This window comes from Copadichromis virginalis, linkage group LG17 (genome assembly GCF_057382275.1).
Source record: "Copadichromis virginalis isolate Kocher_CV1m ecotype Utaka linkage group LG17, C_Virginalis_male_GT1.1, whole genome shotgun sequence".
In the NCBI taxonomy this organism is placed as follows: Eukaryota; Metazoa; Chordata; class Actinopteri; order Cichliformes; family Cichlidae; genus Copadichromis; species Copadichromis virginalis.
The window spans coordinates 7,605,873-7,625,315 of record NC_140634.1 but is presented as its reverse complement, the minus strand read 5'-3'; the positions used below and the strand labels follow the sequence as shown (position 1 = coordinate 7,625,315).

The following is a 19,443-nucleotide window of genomic DNA, read 5'->3' as shown; positions in this document are numbered from 1 at the left end:
CACACATATATATACACAGGCAGTCTGAGACATCCACAGCATCCTCTATGTGCCGGGCTCTCCCTCCAGGGTGAGTTAGTGGTGCTTTTAAGTGCCGACATCAAAGAGGCCTGTATGGGTGTATAAATAGGCTTTAGGGCTGGAAAAGTTTTAGTTGTCATGAGTTTGATACCCAGTCGGTTAGACAAGGTCATGCATTGACTCAGTGACTTCTCACTAACCCCTCTCTCTCTCTCTCTCTCTCTCTCTCTCTCTCACACACACACACACACACACACACACGCATGTAAAAACACACACACAGAAAAGTACATAAATACACACAGGCCGGCAAAACAACCTGCGCTCAGGCTTCCAAACACTGTACAGCTTGTGCAAATAAGCACATGCATCCAAACACATTTTAATATATTCACACACGCAAACAGACACAGACTTGGCTTGGAATACAAATAGGAAGCAGAGGTTATGACATTTCCCAAATAGCCACAATATTACTGCCAAACAAAAAAAAGTATTATATTTTCTTTGTCAGCGTGTCAGGCGCAGAGGTCCAGCTGTGCGGTGGGTAGCAGGTGACTGGTCCTGATACATCTTAGGGTTGGCCGAGGAGGTAAAATGAGGAGTGGGCAATGCATCGAGAGAGGCAGAGTTTGAAGTGCCACACATGGTACTTCAATCACATTCAGTGATTGAGCCAGTCTCTCACACTGTGCGTCATCATTCCAGCTCTGGGTTTCTATAACACACCCTGACATAGCTGTGTTCCACAGTATTTTCTCTCTCTCTCTCCCTGCAAGTCACACTAAATCCCTGTGCTTGCAGTGTCTTGTACCGCGTGGCGGCCGTGGCGGCAGCATGTGCAGGAAAACAAAGCCGCGTTAATTAATGTTGCTCTAATGTTAAATAAAGTGAAGGCATGTGACGAGAGAGAGGGTCTCCTGTTAGTGAATGCCAGCTACGTTTCTGAGGAGTTTGGTTTGAAAGCACACACAGCAAATACCTCTCAGTAAGCAAGCAAGCTGTGATTATCCCACTGGTGCAGAAAATCTATAATTCTATATCAAATCTATATATTTTTGTTATTCCTAGAATCACCAATTAACCTAACTAGACATACAGCACATCAATATACAGAAAAACAGCAATTGTTCTCCCTAAATATTCACTTAATTGAATATTCTTTTAACATCATTGGACAGAACTATCCAGTGGCTTATCAATCAGCTATTTAACTTCATTCAGGGTAATCACAGGGTTAATACAGGCAGACAAGCATTCACGCTTGTCACATGTCATTATACCTACAGCTAGTTTATAATGACCAATTAACAGTTAATAGACAGGAGGTATATATTTACTTACTACAATCTGCAAGTGCTGACAAGTGCCCTCAAACCAATCTCCTGTCGGCTTTGTTAGACTCAAAGTGCTGGCTGCTGCCATATTGCATATTTATAGATATACAGTATGTACAGCGTTTCTTCTTCACTCACTACTTTTCTCTCTGTATGTTTTTTATACACCACTCTGCATTAATCATTAGTTATTATTATTAAACTCTGGTTCTCATCCACAGTGTGTGTTTTTGTCCTGCCTCCCTCCATTCACCCTCAACTGGCCACCGCAGATGGCCCCGCCCCTCCCTGAATCTGCTTCTGCTGGAGGTTTCTTCCTGTTAAAAGGGAGTTTTTCCTCCCCACTGTTGCCAAGTGCTTGCTTGTAGGGGGTCACCTGATTGTTGGGGTTTTTGAGACAACTGCTGTTGTGATTTGGCGCTACATAAATAAATCTGAATTAAACTGAATTGATTTTGGATTTATCCTGGGTCACTGATATTACACTATAATGGGGTTTTGATTTGCTGTTTACCTATTTGTCAACCGAAAACCAAATGAGTGGACAAATCCTAGATCCTTATGATGTGCCGTTAAGTGCTATTAATAAGTCTAATGTAAGTATATCAATAAGCATAATAAGAAATGTTACTTTACTTCTTTGGTTTTGTTCTGAAAAGGCATATACAGGAAGCACATATAATGGTTCAATCAATACGATGAATAAAATCCTGCACATACAGAATACAGGAGCATCAGTTAATGTTTACACCAGAACAGGAGGCGAGCTGCTGTCTCAATGACTCGTTGGTGCCAGAGTGGCTGCTCTGAGTACTTCTGGGAATTTCACCAGAACATTCTCTGCAATCCACACAGGTCAGTGGGAAAAAAAACAAATGCTCCTGTGGGAGTGTGCATTGTAGAGAGAGAGGTCAGATGAGTACTATTACTGTGAGCATCTTATAAACCAAAACCCTTCTCAACTCGAGGCAGACGGGCTACATCAGCAGAAGACCACGGCAGCCGAGAACATACATCTGAGGCTACAGATGTGCCGGCTCAGAGCAGACATCACCAGTTTGAATCCATCCACCGACCGGCCTTGCGTGTGCGTGTGTCAGTAGTCCAGGCTATGAGTTTGGTGGTGTAATGGTGTTGGGTGAATGCATGGTCTTAGTGGCACAGCCTATCAGAGTGGCCTCTGCATGACCATGATTAAGCCGTCTCCTAATGGGCGCTTCCAGCATGCTGACACACCAAGTCTCAAATCAAAAGTCGTCTCAAATTGATTTCATGACACGACATTGACTTCCCTGGGCTTCGGAGGCCTCCCCATTCACCAGATCTTAATCCAGTAGAACACCTTTGGGATGTTGCAGATGAGTGCAGAACAGGAGATTTGCAGCATGAATGTGCCGCTCGTGAATCTGCGGAAATAGTGTGAAATCATGTCAGCATGCACCAAACTCAGAGGAATACTTCCTTCAGTTGGTGGAACCATGTCAAAAATAGCTGCTGCTGCTTTTGAGCACTAATAGCGGTGATATTTATGCATTACATGCAGCTCTAAATGAAATGATCAGCATGCGTTTAAATGCGTTGAAAGTATCTATCTATCTATCTATCTATCTATCTATCTATCTATCTATCTATCTATCTATCTATTGTGGGCAAAACAGAATCACAGTTACACCCAAGTCACACAGATGGAGGGCAAGATTAAAGGAAAGTCCAAACTCTAAGTTTTTTTTAAGTGAGTGATCACATGTAATAATGAAAGAAAACATTCCCATCTCGATAGGAGTGGTCTCTTCCCAGATAATAGGGCTTCCATCCATAAGGCACAAGGGATCAGTAAATGGTTAGACGCAATAACATGAGGTAAATGCGCACAGGCCCTATGGAAGATTTCAAACCAGTGCATCAGACAGCATTTTCCACCACTATCATCAGAACACCAGAAACATTTGTAATATCATGTGGGATATTCCGCCTGTCCAGTAGATTTCCAGAGACTTGGAATCAGTGCTAAACCAGACTGGACCAGTGCAGGCAGCAATTGGTGGCCCAGCACTTCACATGGACACTAAATGCTTTTTTACCTGTTCGTATCTTGGAGTTTGTTTTGTAAAATGAGACTATTAACGATAATAATGTTGAATTAAAAACCTTATTCTACTTTAAGCAAAAAACAAGCATGTGCCACTAAGTGCAGGCAGGAAGACTTCCCACATAACAAGCCGTGTTCTGGTGCAGGTGTCCATTCATTTACCGGCTGCTGCTGCAAAAGCAGAGGCTGAATACACGGTGGGGAAATTAAGAGTCTAAAGCTGACTACTTTATCCAAGGGAAATGACTGGGATTTGTGACCACTGCCGCGGAGAATGCCAATCAACTGTGAAAGCTTTTGCTAACACGAGCTCGTGGCTTGATCAATTACAGTGAAATTTAATGGGTTTAGCGTCAGTGTCCGTGTTTTGGCCACAACAGCGGAGGAAACAGGTCCTCCAGGGGCGAAAAAAGTTTGAAACCAATTAAATGAGGAAATTATCCTTCTTCCTCCTCTTTCCTCTCTCCCTGATGTAATGTCTCCTTGCAGACTTTGACCAGTAAGATTGAAAAAAAGAGTTCCCAGAAGCTTCTCAAGTCAGAAAAAAGCAGAAATAGAAACGGCAAAAACACAGTGGGAGATAAAATGCAAAAGAGAAGACAAAAGCGAGGCTAGTGTGAGAATTAAACCAGGCGAGATGGAGATGGAAGAGCGTGATTTTTTCTAAAGATAAAGGCTGGCTGTTGTCCTGTCCACTTGTTCTATTTATTCACACCAATCTGTGGGAGATAGTCTAAGTAATGATAAAAGACAAAATGTAAATACTCTGAAAGACAAACACACATCCCAGGTACGATGTGATTAGAAAGTGAAATGGCACTGGCCTCCCCCCCTCCCTCCTCCTCCTAAATGCACCATGCAGTACAGAAACCAATTCTTTTCCTCTTTTACTGGCAAGGGATGTGACACAGAGTGATGGGGGGGGGTTCCCCCAGAAATTTGTTCTTGGCAAGGTGGAAAGGTCTGTGAAACAGCATTTAGAGCATGGAAGACTGCAATTCTCCACTGAAAACAATACTAATGAACTTCTCTGAAGCAGCATTTAAACCATGTCAGAGTAAAACTTTGCTCTGCGAGAAACTTCAGTGAAACCTTTCAGAGCGTATTTTAGACCAGCGTCACGCTGCAAATTTCTCTTCTCTTCTCTTCTCTTCTCTTCTCTTCTCTTCTCTTCTCTTCTCTTCTCTTCCCGCAGGCTCATGACTGTACAAAGTGAACAGCAGGAGCCCCGGTGGCAGCAGCCCCCTCGTATCAGGGCCTGGGCATCACTACAGTGTGGCATCTATCCGCAGCTAGCAGAAGGGGAGATTACTCAGTGCTCACATCAAAGGAGGTTTGTCTAACTTGGGTCTGGCGTTGTGCTGGTAGAGCAAGTCCTTGGAGCAGCCGTGCCGTTCTTATCTCTCCCCCACAGACTCTTTCTGTTTTTCTGCAGCAACACAACTGGCTCCCGGTAACACTGACGCATGAATGCATGGCTCTGCGTGGTCAAAATGTGCACACAGACAAACACCGGTTCACATTCTCTCGTATGAAAGCACACATACACAAAGGGCGCACACAGCATGGAAGCAGCTCTCTCTCTCTCTCTCTCTCTCTTTTCCCTGATATTAGTAGAATTTGTTCTGCTGAGCGAGCCTCTCTCTCTCTCTCCCTCCCTCCCTCCTCCTGCTCCTTGTCGAGAGCTGAACCTGGTTCAGTGAATATTTGAAATGGATTAAATGATTATCCCTGGACAGATGCTTGCAAAAAAGAACCCTCTGTGGTGGAATATTATGTTAAATATTTTAACCACTCCAGGTGTACTTTCAACCCGAAAGCACCAGCAAAGTGAAAATCGCTGAAACGTATAAACAAACTGGCTTATGGCGTTTTACACACTAAACTCAGATGATCTTAATTTCTGGATGAAAGGCAACTAGAAAAATCAACAGTTTGAAAAATGGACTTGAGAGGGTTCTCATACCACCAGCATGTAGCTTAACACAAAGAGCATTGCCATGTCATACCAGCAGGTCCTTCATTAAGAGATTCACCTATATAGCTTTTATGTAAGGCATAGACTGCATATAAATGATGGATACAGCGACCACGACATCACCCACCAGTTTGTAATCTCCTGTTTTGAGACCTCGTGGCATCCACGGACTGTGCAGGTGTCAGTCAAAGTGGCCGTACCACAGCATTACTTAACTGTAAGTGAAGGTGGATGAGTTTAAATACTTGGAGTCAACCACCCAAAGCAGGAGAGTGCACAGGAGAAGTGAAGAAGAGAGTGGAGGCAGGGTGTCAGGGGTATTTTGTGACAGAAGGATTGCAGGGAGAGGGAAGTGAAAGGGAAGGTTTATAACCTGCTATGATGGATAGGTTGGAGAGGGTGGCACTAACTGAAAAGACAGGAGGCCAGACTGGAGATGGCAAGGTGGAAGATGATAAGATTTTTGTTGGGAGCGACCAGAAGGGACAGGATTAGAAATGAGAACATCAGAGGGACAGCTCAGGTTGAGCTCAGGTCAACCCTAAGTCAGAAAGGTGAGGCTGGGATAGTTTGGACATGTGCAGAGGGGGATAGTGGATATAATGGACAAAGGATGAAGAATATGGAGGAAAAGAGGAAGACCACAGAGGGGTTTCACATATGCAGTGAAGGAGGGCATGCAGAGGGTTGGTGTGACAGAAAAGGATTCAACGAGCAGAGTGAGATGGAAGACAGGAGATCCATTGTGGCAACTGCTAAAGGGAAGAAGCAATGTGTCAGTTGTAAAAGTTGAGGAAATTATCTACAGAGAACCAAAGGATTTATTTATTTATTTTGGCAAAAGGCTGTAAACACGTGTATTCCAGATGAAAGGTTGGGCATTTTGACCTATTCTGAGTGATTCGGGTTCGGAGCCAGCCTCGAGTAGCCATTTGAGGGCCTGCTTTTGCCCTTTCTGTCTTGACATCATTTTTAACCCCTGAGGTCACCACCTGGTCAAATCCACAGCTAGACTGTTTTTCCTTGTTGCTGCCTTTTATGCTAAGCTAACAGCATCTTAGCTTTACTTAGATTTACAGCCTTGCCAGAGGGCAAATGTGAGTATTTCCCAGTTGTATAAAACTAATGCTTTGGAATTCTTTATTCATCAGTGTATGCAAAAAAAAAACCTTTGCTTTGTAAAATCTATGATTAATTAAATGCAAGCATATGTGCGTGTGAGAGAGAACCGAGAGAGAACGAGATAGGCCACGCACGTGTGCTCTCCTGTATGCCAGTCTGTACCGAGCTGCAGTTACAGACATTAGTCATCGATGTTCTCATGAACAATGGAAGCAGCCGTACTTCTCCCAAAAAATGTGAAACCCCCCCACCACCACCACCCTTCTACACACAAACGCACACTCTCTACGAGGGCCTTACCTTCTGTTTATTACTTAAAAAGGAACATTATGTACTCCCATTTATTTAAAAAAGAAAATCTGATTTCTTTTGTAAACATGACACTAGTTTATAAAATCTAAAACAATTAGACTATGGTTACTTATTTACCACAACAAAGTAAGTTGAGTAGGATTAAGGGCAGCTGGGTTCCTCAGGAAAAAAGAATGAAGATAGGAAAACACAAATATCAGAGTTATGAGGCTCTAAGACAACATCAACATCAAATGCTAAAGTAATTAACTTGATATCAGTGAATCATTAACCCAGTTCTGCCTGGTGGACCAATAGATTTCTCAACCCGCATCTTACCAGATCCACAGTGACCCCTACTGGTGAGATAATAATATTACAGTCCAACTCAGCGACCCAGTCTTGAAGGCATTGCACGCTCTCTTTGGTGTTCATTGTCATTTAATGAGGTATCTATTGCACTAATTTAGTTTGCATGACATACACCTCTTGCACAGTATGGAAACAACTCCTGCAGAAACAATAAAATAACCCCCAGACTTAATATTGGAGCCACAGGAATAAGTATATTGAATGGCCGTTTTGACATAGGTTCTATTTGCCTTTGACGACTGCGTGTTCCAGGGGTTAAATAAATACCAGGAACATCCATTCACAAGTCAGCTCTCTGCCGTCAAATAAACTTTGTCCTTGGCGTCATTTCAGCTGTCCTGTTCGTCCTGTTTTGATTCCAAAAGTCAATGCCTCGACTGAAGGCAAACACAAGGGAACAAACTTCACTATAAAACTGCCCAGTCTTCTGGCTCCTGTCTAAAACCACCTGCCGTCATGGACAAATTACTACATCTAATATCACTATCCATTCACATCTTGTGTGTGTGTGGAGAGGGTGTCGTACTAATGCCAGTTGAACTTGCTCCCATCCCCTGTAACGACAAAGCGGTGGAGAAGCTGTCTCGCTTGGCCGTCACTTACATCAATGAGGATCGCAGCGAAGGATACAAGTTTGCCCTGAACCGCATCGCAAATGTTCATCTGCACGCTCAGGTTAGTACAAAGACCAGAGGAGGCTGTAAAACACGTTTGTTCATCCTAGACCAGGGTGGGAAGTGTTTATATGTAACAGCCATGACCAGATTCATGTCAGGGGAAGCCCATTTGATAAGATTTAAAACAACAAAAATCAGAAATGACCCTTTTCCAGGACTCGCTGTGGCTTCTAGATTCTCCAGTTGAGGACCCGCTGGGTTACATGAAAGCTGTGAAAAACAGCAGCAGTTTCATTAGGGAGCAGCAACGTAAGTACTAAAAACAACAAGAAACACTTTGGTGCGAATGGCCGCCATCAGTGCATGTCGCTTTTAATAAATGTAGCATTAAGATCAAAGTACATAATTTTATATCATAAAACGGGAAGCCATTCCTTTTTCACGCCCCGTGAAAAAAGGCCTCTAGGATTGAAGCGAGTGTTAATAAAGTCCAGGTCATTTCAGTCCAGCACTGCTGGGACAAACCTTGCACAACAGACTTTATGAACTTCATGCTGTCAGCTGCTGAAGGCTATAGTGGCCCGACTGTGGGATAGATCAGGTTTTAAGAGGCTCAGATCAACTTCATGACCTAAAAAGGCTGCTATTACTGTGGCGCAAAGTGTTGACAAATCATTATTGTACAAAGTGTTGTGTGGAATTACACAGAGCACCTCCTAAATGGTCCCTTATTGATATACTTAACAGAACAAATGATGCTACTTGGCAGGAGGACGTCTCATAAATTTGAGCCTCATAGCTTTGTTAATGCCTGCTCTCCTTTATCGCATGTGTTTATACTCTGAATTACAGGGCCCGGCAGGCAACGTGTATTACCTCGACCTGGAAGTCCTGGAGACCAAGTGTCACACAGGCAGCAAGAAACCATGGAAACGTTGTGACGTCAGGCCATTCATGGAAACGGTAGGATGTTCACACGTATACAAACAAGAGCACGTGTCCGCACGAGTAGGAGGCCCCTATATGCCTGAAGGCACTGTTTATAAGATATGTCCCACACTGTAACTGGACAATGTAAGAAAGTCACACTTAAACCATATACATGAAGGTATTTTTGAGTTTTTGGAAGTGTCAGGGCGTTCTTTCAGAAGTCACAGTCACTTTACCCATTTCCACTGGCAGATCTATTTTATTACTGTGACTTTTTTCAAAGCATAAATGTATTACTCTTCAGTAACTGGGCATTTGGAGGAAATCTTTCCCACAAAATGGAAAAATCTATTCTGTTAAAATAGATATTTATGGTTTACATATTTTACTTATGAAACTTCCATTATAAAAAAAACTATTGATTTAGTCCTGAAAGCAGCTCCTTTGACAAAAGGAAGGAACCATCAGCAAGACAATCATGGGCCACTTTATTAGGTACATCTGTTCAACTGCTCGTTAATGATTGTTGGTTTATTAATGGATTGTTGATAGCAGACAGGCTGGACTGGGCTCATCAGACTATGAGAGACACAATCATCTCTAGGGCTCAAAGAAACAACAACCAGTGAGTGGTGAAAATGTATTGCTGGCATCAGAGGTCAGAGGAGAACAGCCAGACAGCTTTCAAATGACAGCAAGGAAACAACCAAGATATGCAGAAAAGCATCTCTTACTGCACAACACAAACCTCTAAGCAGACGGGCTACAGCAGCAGAAGACCACACTGGGTGCCCTACTCGTGTCAGATAAGGCAGAAGAGTAGAAAAACTTGAACTTCCCTTAAGAGTCTGGATTTCTGCTATGACATTTGGATGTTAGGGTCAGAATGTGGTGTAAATGACATGAATGTATGCATCCATCCTAATTTTATATCAGCGGAAGTGGTGAAAGTGGTGTAACGCTGTGGGGGATCATTTCTTGGCACATTTTAACAAATAATAGTACCAAATAAATATTTAAACATCACAGTCTACCTGATTATTGTTGCCGAAAGTGTCCACAGTGTAACCATCTTCTAATAGCTGCTACCATCAGGATAAAGCATCATGTCACAAAGGTCATTTGGGATGTGGTGGAACAGCAGATTCGCATCATGAGTGTACAGCGGACAAATCTGCAGCAACTGCGTGATTCTGTCACGTAGCATGGACCAAAATGTCTGAGGAATATTTCCAGCAACCTTGTTGAATCTGTGCTATTAAGAATTAAGACAGCTCTGAAGGCAAAAAGTGGTCCAAACCAGTACTAGCAGCATAGTGTACCTAACAAAGTGGCTGGTGAATGTCCTCTAAAACTTACAAACACAACCTTTTTTTTACGGCAATGGGAAATTCAAATGAGTTTATTTCTTTTCCGTATAGGTGAGCGACTTATAAGCCAAAAACAGCCCTTTGAAGAAGTAACACAAGCCAAAACACTCACACTGGTCTCACTGATAGAAGAGTACATTCAAAGTTTTTTTGTCTTGCATCTGTTTGAACACATTGTGCCAAGTCTTTGTAGTGAAGAGGTTGATATTGGGCCAATCACGAATTCTGTCTGTTTTATCTTTTTTTTTTTTTTTTTTTTAAAGCAAATCTCTGGCAACTGCAACACCACCATCCTGCACACACCAGAGGGCTACTCCTACTTATACAGCTACGACTGTGCTCTCGTGCCAGGTAACGTTAGCAGGTTCCTAACCACTAACTGCTCACATACACAGAAGGTCGCATGCATACAGTGCTGTGCAACATGAGTCGCAACATAACGTCTATTATTAGATACCCACTGTTTATCGATATCTTTAAATAATGTGTAGCATCAGAGATCATGCAGCCGGCATGTGCTGCTTTGGATACCACATCAAGCTGGAGATTTAAGGTAAAGAAAATATTGAATTAAAACAAAGAAATTGTAAATATCCAGTAGGGAAAAATTCTCATAAGAAAGAACAGCAAAGACCTGAGGAGAGAAAAGTATCGACGTTTCACTGTGAGTATCTCAATTTGTTACGTGCAGGTGTAACTAATAACATTAATGATGGCCCAGTCTAATGGAGCTGAGTCCTAATTAATTATCAGTTAGTCACACTAGTGAATTTCCCACTATGACAAATCAAAAGGTCGAGCGTGAAAATTATGATTTCGCCCCGATCTCAATTGATTTCCCTTCTCTCTCACTGCCACAGCGTTTGGTTTGGTGCTACTTTGGAGACATCAGCAAAAGCAGGTTACACCTCACTGTCATGAAAAGAGATGTAGATGTCCGATTTAAGTGCATTTGGACAGCAAAAAGTTGTGTATCCGTTCAAAATGACATGACTTTTTTTCCTTTTCTGCTTTCACTGTAAATTTAGTGCCACTGCTTTATCCAGTCTCTATCATCTGTTTGCTCATGTAATTTAATACAGACGTTTACTTATTCATTCTTATTCAGTTCTCTGGTTTCTGCAGATTCTCCAGAGAAACTCCAGCAGATCTGCCCAACATGCCCCCTCCTGCTCTCCGTAGACAGCCCCGAGGCCATGACTGCTGCTCGGGTCACTCTGGTATCCTATAAAAGGACGTCCACTATGGCTGCAGGGCTCGGGGTGAAAAAAATTACCAGAGCTGCTGTACAGGTATCGCTAGATATACTGTTATTAACTTTGATGGGGGGAAAGAAAGCTGCGGGGCTAATTTTATTGCTTGACAGTGCGTCAAACATTATGTTTATGGGGGGAAATCACACTTAAGGAAATTCTCTGGGTATACATATGCAGAAGGTACAGTGCACCTTTGAGCTTCTGTGTTCCAGATAAGAACCATTATTGCACAAGCATCACCATCACGCAATAGTTATAGACGAGTCTGGCAAGGTTGCAAAGGATCACTGAAGGCACTTTCCTCCATGGCCCAGCTTTTGTTTGGGGAGCAAATGAGAAAAACTGAATAGTTTGCTTGGGGACCAAAGCTAAGTACACAGCTTCAGGATGGAAAAACCAACATGATAGCTGCCGCAATAAAAAACCCTGCCATCTCTATTTGTGCCTGTGCTTGTGTTTGTTTTTGCAGTTTGCTCCTCTCTTCCTATATTATTTTTATATTTCAGTCTGTGCCAGTAAAAGCCACCTTTGTGGAATACACAGTGCAAGAATGCCCCGAGGGAGTGACAGAAAGAGGCACCTGCCAGCGACTGACACTCGACTCGGACACAGAGGTACTCGTATAGAAGTTACTCGAAAAAAATGACACATTCACACACCAATTTAGATACACTCGTACAATGTGCTTTAATTTATTGTTTTTTAGGATTCCTGTATTGTTTAGTCATGCCACTTTTGGAGATTATTTATTTTTAGGTCCTTAGTGTCCCAGCTAAGCAGATTTTGTGGCCTCCTTGTGTATGTAAACAAGAAGGACAAAAGCATTTCCAAGGTCAACAAAAATTGAACATTACAAACTTCACAAAGGTGAAATTCATGGAAGAGCTGTATAAATTCTAGATCTATTTACGTGGCCGCTAAGTGTATATTAATGATGAATTAGCACTCAGACATAGTCAAGCAGCGCTGTCTGAAACAGCACTTAATTACAAATCAATTCATTGATCACCATTGTGTGTGTGACATCTGGATAATTTCATGGATAATTTACTAGCTGACATGACTACTTTGGTTACGTTTAAAATGTGACGTCACTTAATGGTTTAGGCTCATTCAGACATGAATAGTGGTGGTGGGGTGCAGGTGGCTTGCGAAGCGGCTTGCAGATGCACAACAATTATTTGCAGGGTAAAGCAGGCTTTGATATCAGCTTCTAGTAAAAACATCAGCTGAGCTGCAGGGACTGTTGCTGAGCTTAACTTCATTTTCTGCCTGAACTAATGCTAATGAGAAGGAATGTACATTTTATTTTAATTATTTTAACCCACCCTGTGTCATACTCTTACTTTTTAATAGTCTCCCAGTATGTCACAGAAATACATTACCAAATGTCTCACACTCTTCTCTCAGACTGCAGGTTTCTGCAAAGGATCTGTACATGGAGACACGAATACTGATCCTGATGTCCAGACGTCCTGTGAGATGTTTAAAGTACAGGTATGGGAGGAAATTACGTAATATTTTTTAATATTGCGTTGCTAAGCCAAAGTGGCAGCTCATTTATGCAAAGATCCTATAAAATCACAACTATAAGAATCAGTATGATGAGGAGGAAAGGAATAGAAGTGACTGCATGTGGACTGCATGTTGAACATGTTTCTTATTCTCCCATGACAAGAAGAAGAACAGATTTAGATTTATAGAAAAGCCAACATTCAGTGTGCACGCAAGATTTGACCTAAAAACCTGTTCTGATTGTTCTCTATCAAAAACTGTGAACGTCCTACATGCAGGAAAATCACAGCGGAGGTGTAACAATGATAGCAGCTGAATTATCCGCAACCCAAAAGTGAACAGAAAATTGAAATGCATTAATAGAAGAATGTCAGTAACTGAGAAAAAAAAGCAAAAACTACTGGAAAAGTGTAGCATTTAGTGTCAGTTCACACTGCTTGACCTTGACTTGATGAATGTTTCATGTTCTCTGTTTTCTTTCAGGGTTTTTTTTTTTTTTTTTTACTAAAGTAACCTTTAGAGTGAACATTTAACTCTCTGAATGGAAGCCAGTGGTCATATAATTATTCTGTCATATCTTACAAGTTGGTGGTTTTGTGTGTGTGTGTTTAATCCTATGTGTGAGATTTCAAATTGTATGCTCCTGCGCTGTAATTATGTTGTCTTCTCAGTTCTTTTTAGAGCGTGTGGTTTGTAAAGTAGTTTTACAGTATTGAGTAAAATTCATTCGTGCAGCCAGAAGAGTTCTCATTTGGTGTGGTGTTGTCTGCGTCTCTTCAGAATGTGGATGTCCTCCGGCCGGTGCAGCCACAGGGTCACGACCTCCCAGAAAACCCAGCAATCCCGACGTTCCCACCTGTGATTGGCGGCCCAGGAAACGATCCGCAGCCTGTTCCCTCTGACCCTCCCTTTCCCACTGCCGTTCACCCTGTACCCGTTGACCCCTCTGTGGCTGTTAACCCAGCTGTCCCTCTTAGCTCTTCTTCCAGTGAGTCTGCTGAAGGTCTACTCACTGAGGCTTCTGACTCATCCTCCGAGGAAATCGGAGGCCCTGTGGCTCTGCGTCCCCCTTTTAACTTCCGCTACCAGAGGCGTGACCGTGAAAAACGCCAGGCTTTGAACAACACCTCGCCCTCTCACCACCCTGTCTTCCTGTCTGATTTCCCCAGTGGGCCCTCTCCTTTCCGATCCTGTCCCGGTCCAGCTCGGTACACCACTGTTTAAGTGTTGCTGCTCTGTTCAGGAGTCTATTTTTCCATTTCTGATTTATCCAGCGAGAGCCTACGCTGATAAACTGTTCCACTTTCTGTTGCTGGAAGCATAAAAATAATTTGTGCTAATAAGAGGAAACCTATCTCTTTTCACTGGCCCTGAAATGACCTCTAATACTGCTGCACTGTTAACTGCTTCTAATGCAGCAAAATAGCTTCAGATGTTATTACAAATTTCAATAAAACTTGTTTTGAAACCCTCATCAGAATCTTCAAATTCTTACACTCATAGTCTGACAATGCCTACACTTATTTGGTAGTACATACAATTTTGATTGAAGAGCTGAATTTGTCAATAAAAGTTTTAATGGAACTAATCTTAACCAGTTTAATAAATAATTGAATGTTTTGAGTGAAACAACATGGATCAGAAAGCTGATAACTTTCATGCGCTTTTCTAATTCAGATATCCTTGCAAAATGCAGCCCCTGTGTTACAAGCATGTTTCATTGATTCTTTGATAATTCTCACATTTTTTACAAAATGAAGAACTATAGAAGGAAATGGGTGTTTTAAAAAAAGTAATGAGAAAATAACCAGCTGCAGCTGCAAAATCTTTAGCTGCCGTGCTGCAGCTGCATTTATATTCCTACAATTTCTATCAAGCCCATCCCTGCTGAAATTAGGCATCAAAGGGCTAACATAAAGACGCAGACAACCATTCAAGTACACGCCAATTTAGAATGCAATGCACATGTTTCTGGACTGAGTAGGGAAGCCACAAAAACTGGTGAGAACCCACATAGACACATTTAGAACACAAACTGCACAGAAAGGCTCCAACCGACTACAGGAACCTTTTTGCTGTGTGCTGTGCTAACAGCTGCACAGCTACGTCAACTCACATCCAATTTTCTGTAATACAGGGAGTGCAGAATTATTAGGCAAGTTGTATTTTTGAGGAGTAATGTTATTATTGAACAACAACCATGTTCCCAATGAACCCAAAAAACTCATTAATATCAAAGCTGAATGTTTTTGGAAGTAGTTTTTAGTTTGTTGTTAGTTTTAGCTATTTTAGGGGGATATCTGTGTGTGCAGGTGACTATTACTGTGCATAATTATTAGGCAACTTAACAAAAAACAAATATATACCCATTTCAATTATTTATTTTTACCAGTGAAACCAATATAACATCTCCACATTCACAAATATACATTTCTGACATTCAAAAACAAAACAAAAACAAATCAGCGACCAATATAGCCACCTTTCTTTGCAAGGACACTCAAAAGCCTGCCATCCATGGATTCTGTCAGTGTTTTGATCTGTTCACCATCAACATTGCGTGCAGCAGCAACCACAGCCTCCCAGACACTGTTCAGAGAGGTGTACTGTTTTCCCTCCTTGTAAATCTCACATTTGATGATGGACCACAGGTTCTCAATGGGGTTCAGATCAGGTGAACAAGGTGGCCATGTCATTAGTTTTTCTTCTTTTATACCCTTCTTGCCAGCCACGCTGTGGAGTACTTGGACGCGTGTGATGGAGCATTGTCCTGCATGAAGATCATGTTTTTCTTGAAGGATGCAGACTTCTTCCTGTACCACTGCTTGAAGAAGGTGTCTTCCAGAAACTGGCAGTAGGACTGGGAGTTGAGCTTGACTCCATCCTCAACCCGAAAAGGCCCCACAAGCTCATCTTTGATGATACCAGCCCAAACCAGTACTCCACCTCCACCTTGCTGGCGTCTGAGTCGGACTGGAGCTCTCTGCCCTTTACCAATCCAGCCACGGGCCCATCCATCTGGCCCATCAAGACTCACTCTCATTTCATCAGTCCATAAAACCTTAGAAAAATCAGTCTTGAGATATTTCTTGGCCCAGTCTTGACGTTTCAGCTTGTGTGTCTTGTTCAGTGGTGGTCGTCTTTCAGCCTTTCTTACCTTGGCCATGTCTCTGAGTATTGCACACCTTGTGCTTTTGGGCACTCCAGTGATGTTGCAGCTCTGAAATATGGCCAAACTGGTGGCAAGTGGCATCTTGGCAGCTGCACGCTTGACTTTTCTCAGTTCATGGGCAGTTATTTTGCGCCTTGGTCTTTCCACACACTTCTTGTGACCCTGTTGACTATTTTGAATGAAACGCTTGATTGTTCGATGATCACGCTTCAGAAGCTTTGCAATTTTGAGACTGCTGCATCCCTCTGCAAAATATCTCACTATCTTTGACTTTTCTGAGCCTGTCAAGTCCTTCTTTTGACCCATTTTGCCAAAGGAGTATTGCACTAATAATTGCCTAATAATTATGCACACCTGATATAGGGTGTTGATGTCATTAGACCACACCCCTTCTCATTACAGAGATGCACATCACCTAATATGCTTAATTGGTAGTAGGCTTTCGAGCCTATACAGCTTGGAGTAAGACAACATGCATGAAGAGGATGATGTGGACAAAATACTCATTTGCCTAATAATTCTGCACTCCCTGTACATTTCATATATAACGATAATGGACTGATTAATCACACTAGGTCATTTCATTTTACTGTTATCCTTCCCTCAAATGTTTTAAAGGTGACCTTTTATGCTTTCCCTTACTTCCTGTTAGACATTGATACACTATATGGACACCTTCAGGAGTTGCTTGAGCAAAGAAACTTACGTCATGAAGCTCCTGGCCCACAGTTTTTGTGCTGATGTTAATGGAAGTTTGGAACTGAGCAGTTACTGAATCAGCAGAGCACAGATGAGTTTCATGCACTATAGTCCTCAGCACTTGGGAACTCCACTGCGTAACTTTAGGTGGTCTGCCACTATGTGGCTGAGTTGCCTTGAGTATGCAGTGGTACCACATACAGTTTGTTGTGCAATATCTATGAAGGAAGAGATCGCACAAACTTGTAATGATGACATTTTATCACAGTACTATGTACCTCTTTAGAACAGCGGTGTCAGAGCTAAAGGCCCGAGGGCAAAGACTCCAATCTGCCCATTGGACGCCTTCGGAAAATGTGAAGGAGGGCATAAACTTGGACTTTTAACTGTTTTATCATTAGTTTTACAGCATTTCCTATTTCCATCGTTGCCATTTTTACTATTCCAAAGTAATTAAGTAATAGATAAACACTTAAATCAGAGAAAAGTTCATTTTTTTATTATCTACTGTAGAGATTTCCTCATTCGTTACAACAACATTTATTTGTTGTAGAACACTGACATAGACGTACTATTGAAACTGCACTTCTTTTTTGAGATATCTCCGGGATTACATGTTTGGTTTACACTGACAGAATGGAGTCCAGCCCACTTAATATCAAAGTGGGCTGTTAGGGCCCATGATGTAACATGAGTTAGACATCCCTGCTTTACAATGACCCATTCTTTCACAAGCATATATAAAGGCAGGGTGCATAGCTGGCTGCTTGATTTTGCACACCTGTAGAAAATGATGCTGAAAACACCTGAATTTGAACATACTTTTGTCCATATAGCGTATGTAGATAGCAGTGAATGCTGAAATGAAATATGAAGATTCAATATTAAGTTACAGGTGAGCCCTGTTAGCCGAAAGCTCAGGGTTCAGTCCATTTAGTGCACTTTTTTGAGAGGGGATATCCTTAACACAGTCATTTCAGGTACACAGCTTAGGTTATAAGTGCAGAAGCCCAACCTAATTGTTTCCTTTTTCTGTTTTAAATCTTCTGTTTGTGATAGACAGCCAATCAGAATAAAGTAATATAAGAAGAACGAAGCTGAAAGATGAACAGAAGATGAGCTGAAGGTCAAAGGGCTAACAGAAGGTAAATAATGATTATTTTGATTTAAAAACCATGGAAATCTCCTCTAGTACAGCCCAAGAATAAAATTATGGAGTAGAAAATAACTGTAATATTTTCTTTTCAAAGGATTCCCTCATCCTGTCTTTATCTGGAGAATTTCAACACACAGGACTTTTATGAGTCAAAAAGGAATATTTTAGAACGTTTTATTTTATTTTTTAACTTTCAAGATGACAGTGTTGTAGAACACAGCAAGGTTTGTATTCTCCACACCATATCCCTCAAGATCCAGATGGTTTAAAACAGCTTTACAAACACATCTGGCGAAGCAGGGGGAAAAGTCGGGGTTTGTTATTGTAGGACTCTTCACCACAGGGCTTATACTGTGCCAAAAAGCACTGAAGTGAAAAGGAAAGTGCAAACATATCAGGAAAGCTTTAAAAGCTTGCAGCTAGCTAAAGTGGGCCTTTATCAACACAGCTACATGAGCTATTAAAAAGAGCAGGACAGGACAGCACAGAGGAGAGACGCAGCACAAATGTGAAAAGTCATCTCGTACCTGGCTGGAGTGTCACTCTGGAGAATCCTCAATCAGCAGCATCTCAGTGTTTTTTAAGGCCAGTGTGTCAGAAACTAGCTATTAGGAAAACCACACACACACACACACACACACACACACACAGAGCAATGTCGAGTCCAGACCAAAGACAAATTCAGAAACATATAAGCCAAGAAATGAAATATGACTAAGACAGAGCAAACCAGGTCAGGTCTCTGCAGTATGTCTTCATTTAAGAGACAGCAGAACATTATTTGAGCTTCATGCTTGACAGAGACGAAGATGAATGAAAAATGAAAAAAGCTAAAATAACCATTCGGAACACCATCCCCCCTGACATTAGCAAAATACCAGCAGGACTCATATGACAGCCATGTAAACAATTTCAGTGACTGACGACGTCAAGTTGTAAACGTCGTACAGAGGTTTAAGTGTCTGTGACTCCCTAAATGCATCAAAACATCACTGCCATTCTTGATAATGCATTCTTCTGAATTGCAGCAAACTGGAAGCACAAGTTACATTTTCTTTATTTTCCATATGGTTCTTAGCTTTCTGTGCTACGACAAATCCCTCAAAGCTACAAAAGAAGGAAGCTTAGGGTGTTAATGACCCTGTGATTCTCCCTGCCTTGTTCAAATTACACGAAAGCTTTCTGGGTACAACAGGACATCCCATGCGGTGACTGTGTGATTCACAAGTCTCAGACAGCTCTTCCTCTTTTTTTTTGTTGAAAAAAATTGCAACAGTTGTGAAAAAAAAATTCGTCAGTAAAGGCAGGGTATATGTGAGTAGTCCTGTGTGATGTAGTCATTTCATTACTTCAGTCTGACAACTATTTCTGGATAAAACAAAAAGAAACCAAAACTGAGCTCTTGGCCAGCTGCTGGGACAATCTAACCAGCAAATAGCTGTTTTAAATCATCAATTAAAAGTATTAATTGGCAGAATTAGTGAGCAAAAGTAGCTAAACTGTTTTGAGGCATTTATT

The 19,443-nt window shown here is 41.8% G+C and overlaps 1 protein-coding gene across 1 annotated transcript; it reads left to right on the top strand.

The window, feature by feature from the left end:
• The first annotated feature begins 7,577 nt into the window (after window positions 1-7,577).
• LOC146688925 (fetuin-B) lies at window positions 7,578-14,372 on the top strand. The gene is made up of 7 exons (XM_085436922.1): window positions 7,578-7,885; window positions 8,680-8,790; window positions 10,391-10,478; window positions 11,253-11,419; window positions 11,890-11,997; window positions 12,794-12,880; window positions 13,679-14,372. The coding sequence occupies exons 1-7, from the start codon at window positions 7,667-7,669 to the stop codon at window positions 14,120-14,122; spliced, it is 1,224 nt and encodes a 407-aa protein (XP_085293048.1). The 5' UTR covers window positions 7,578-7,666; the 3' UTR covers window positions 14,123-14,372.
• Window positions 14,373-19,443: the final 5,071 nt, after the last annotated feature.

Bases quoted from the DNA above. Each gene is read 5' to 3' on its own strand.
- LOC146688925 (XM_085436922.1), top strand. From the start codon at position 7,667: ATGGACAAATTACTACATCTAATATCACTATCCATTCACATCTTGTGT. The intron at 11,420-11,889 runs GTATCGCTAGAT...TTTATATTTCAG, and splicing joins TTACCAGAGCTGCTGTACAG to TCTGTGCCAGTAAAAGCCAC. The intron at 12,881-13,678 runs GTATGGGAGGAA...GCGTCTCTTCAG, and splicing joins GTGAGATGTTTAAAGTACAG to AATGTGGATGTCCTCCGGCC.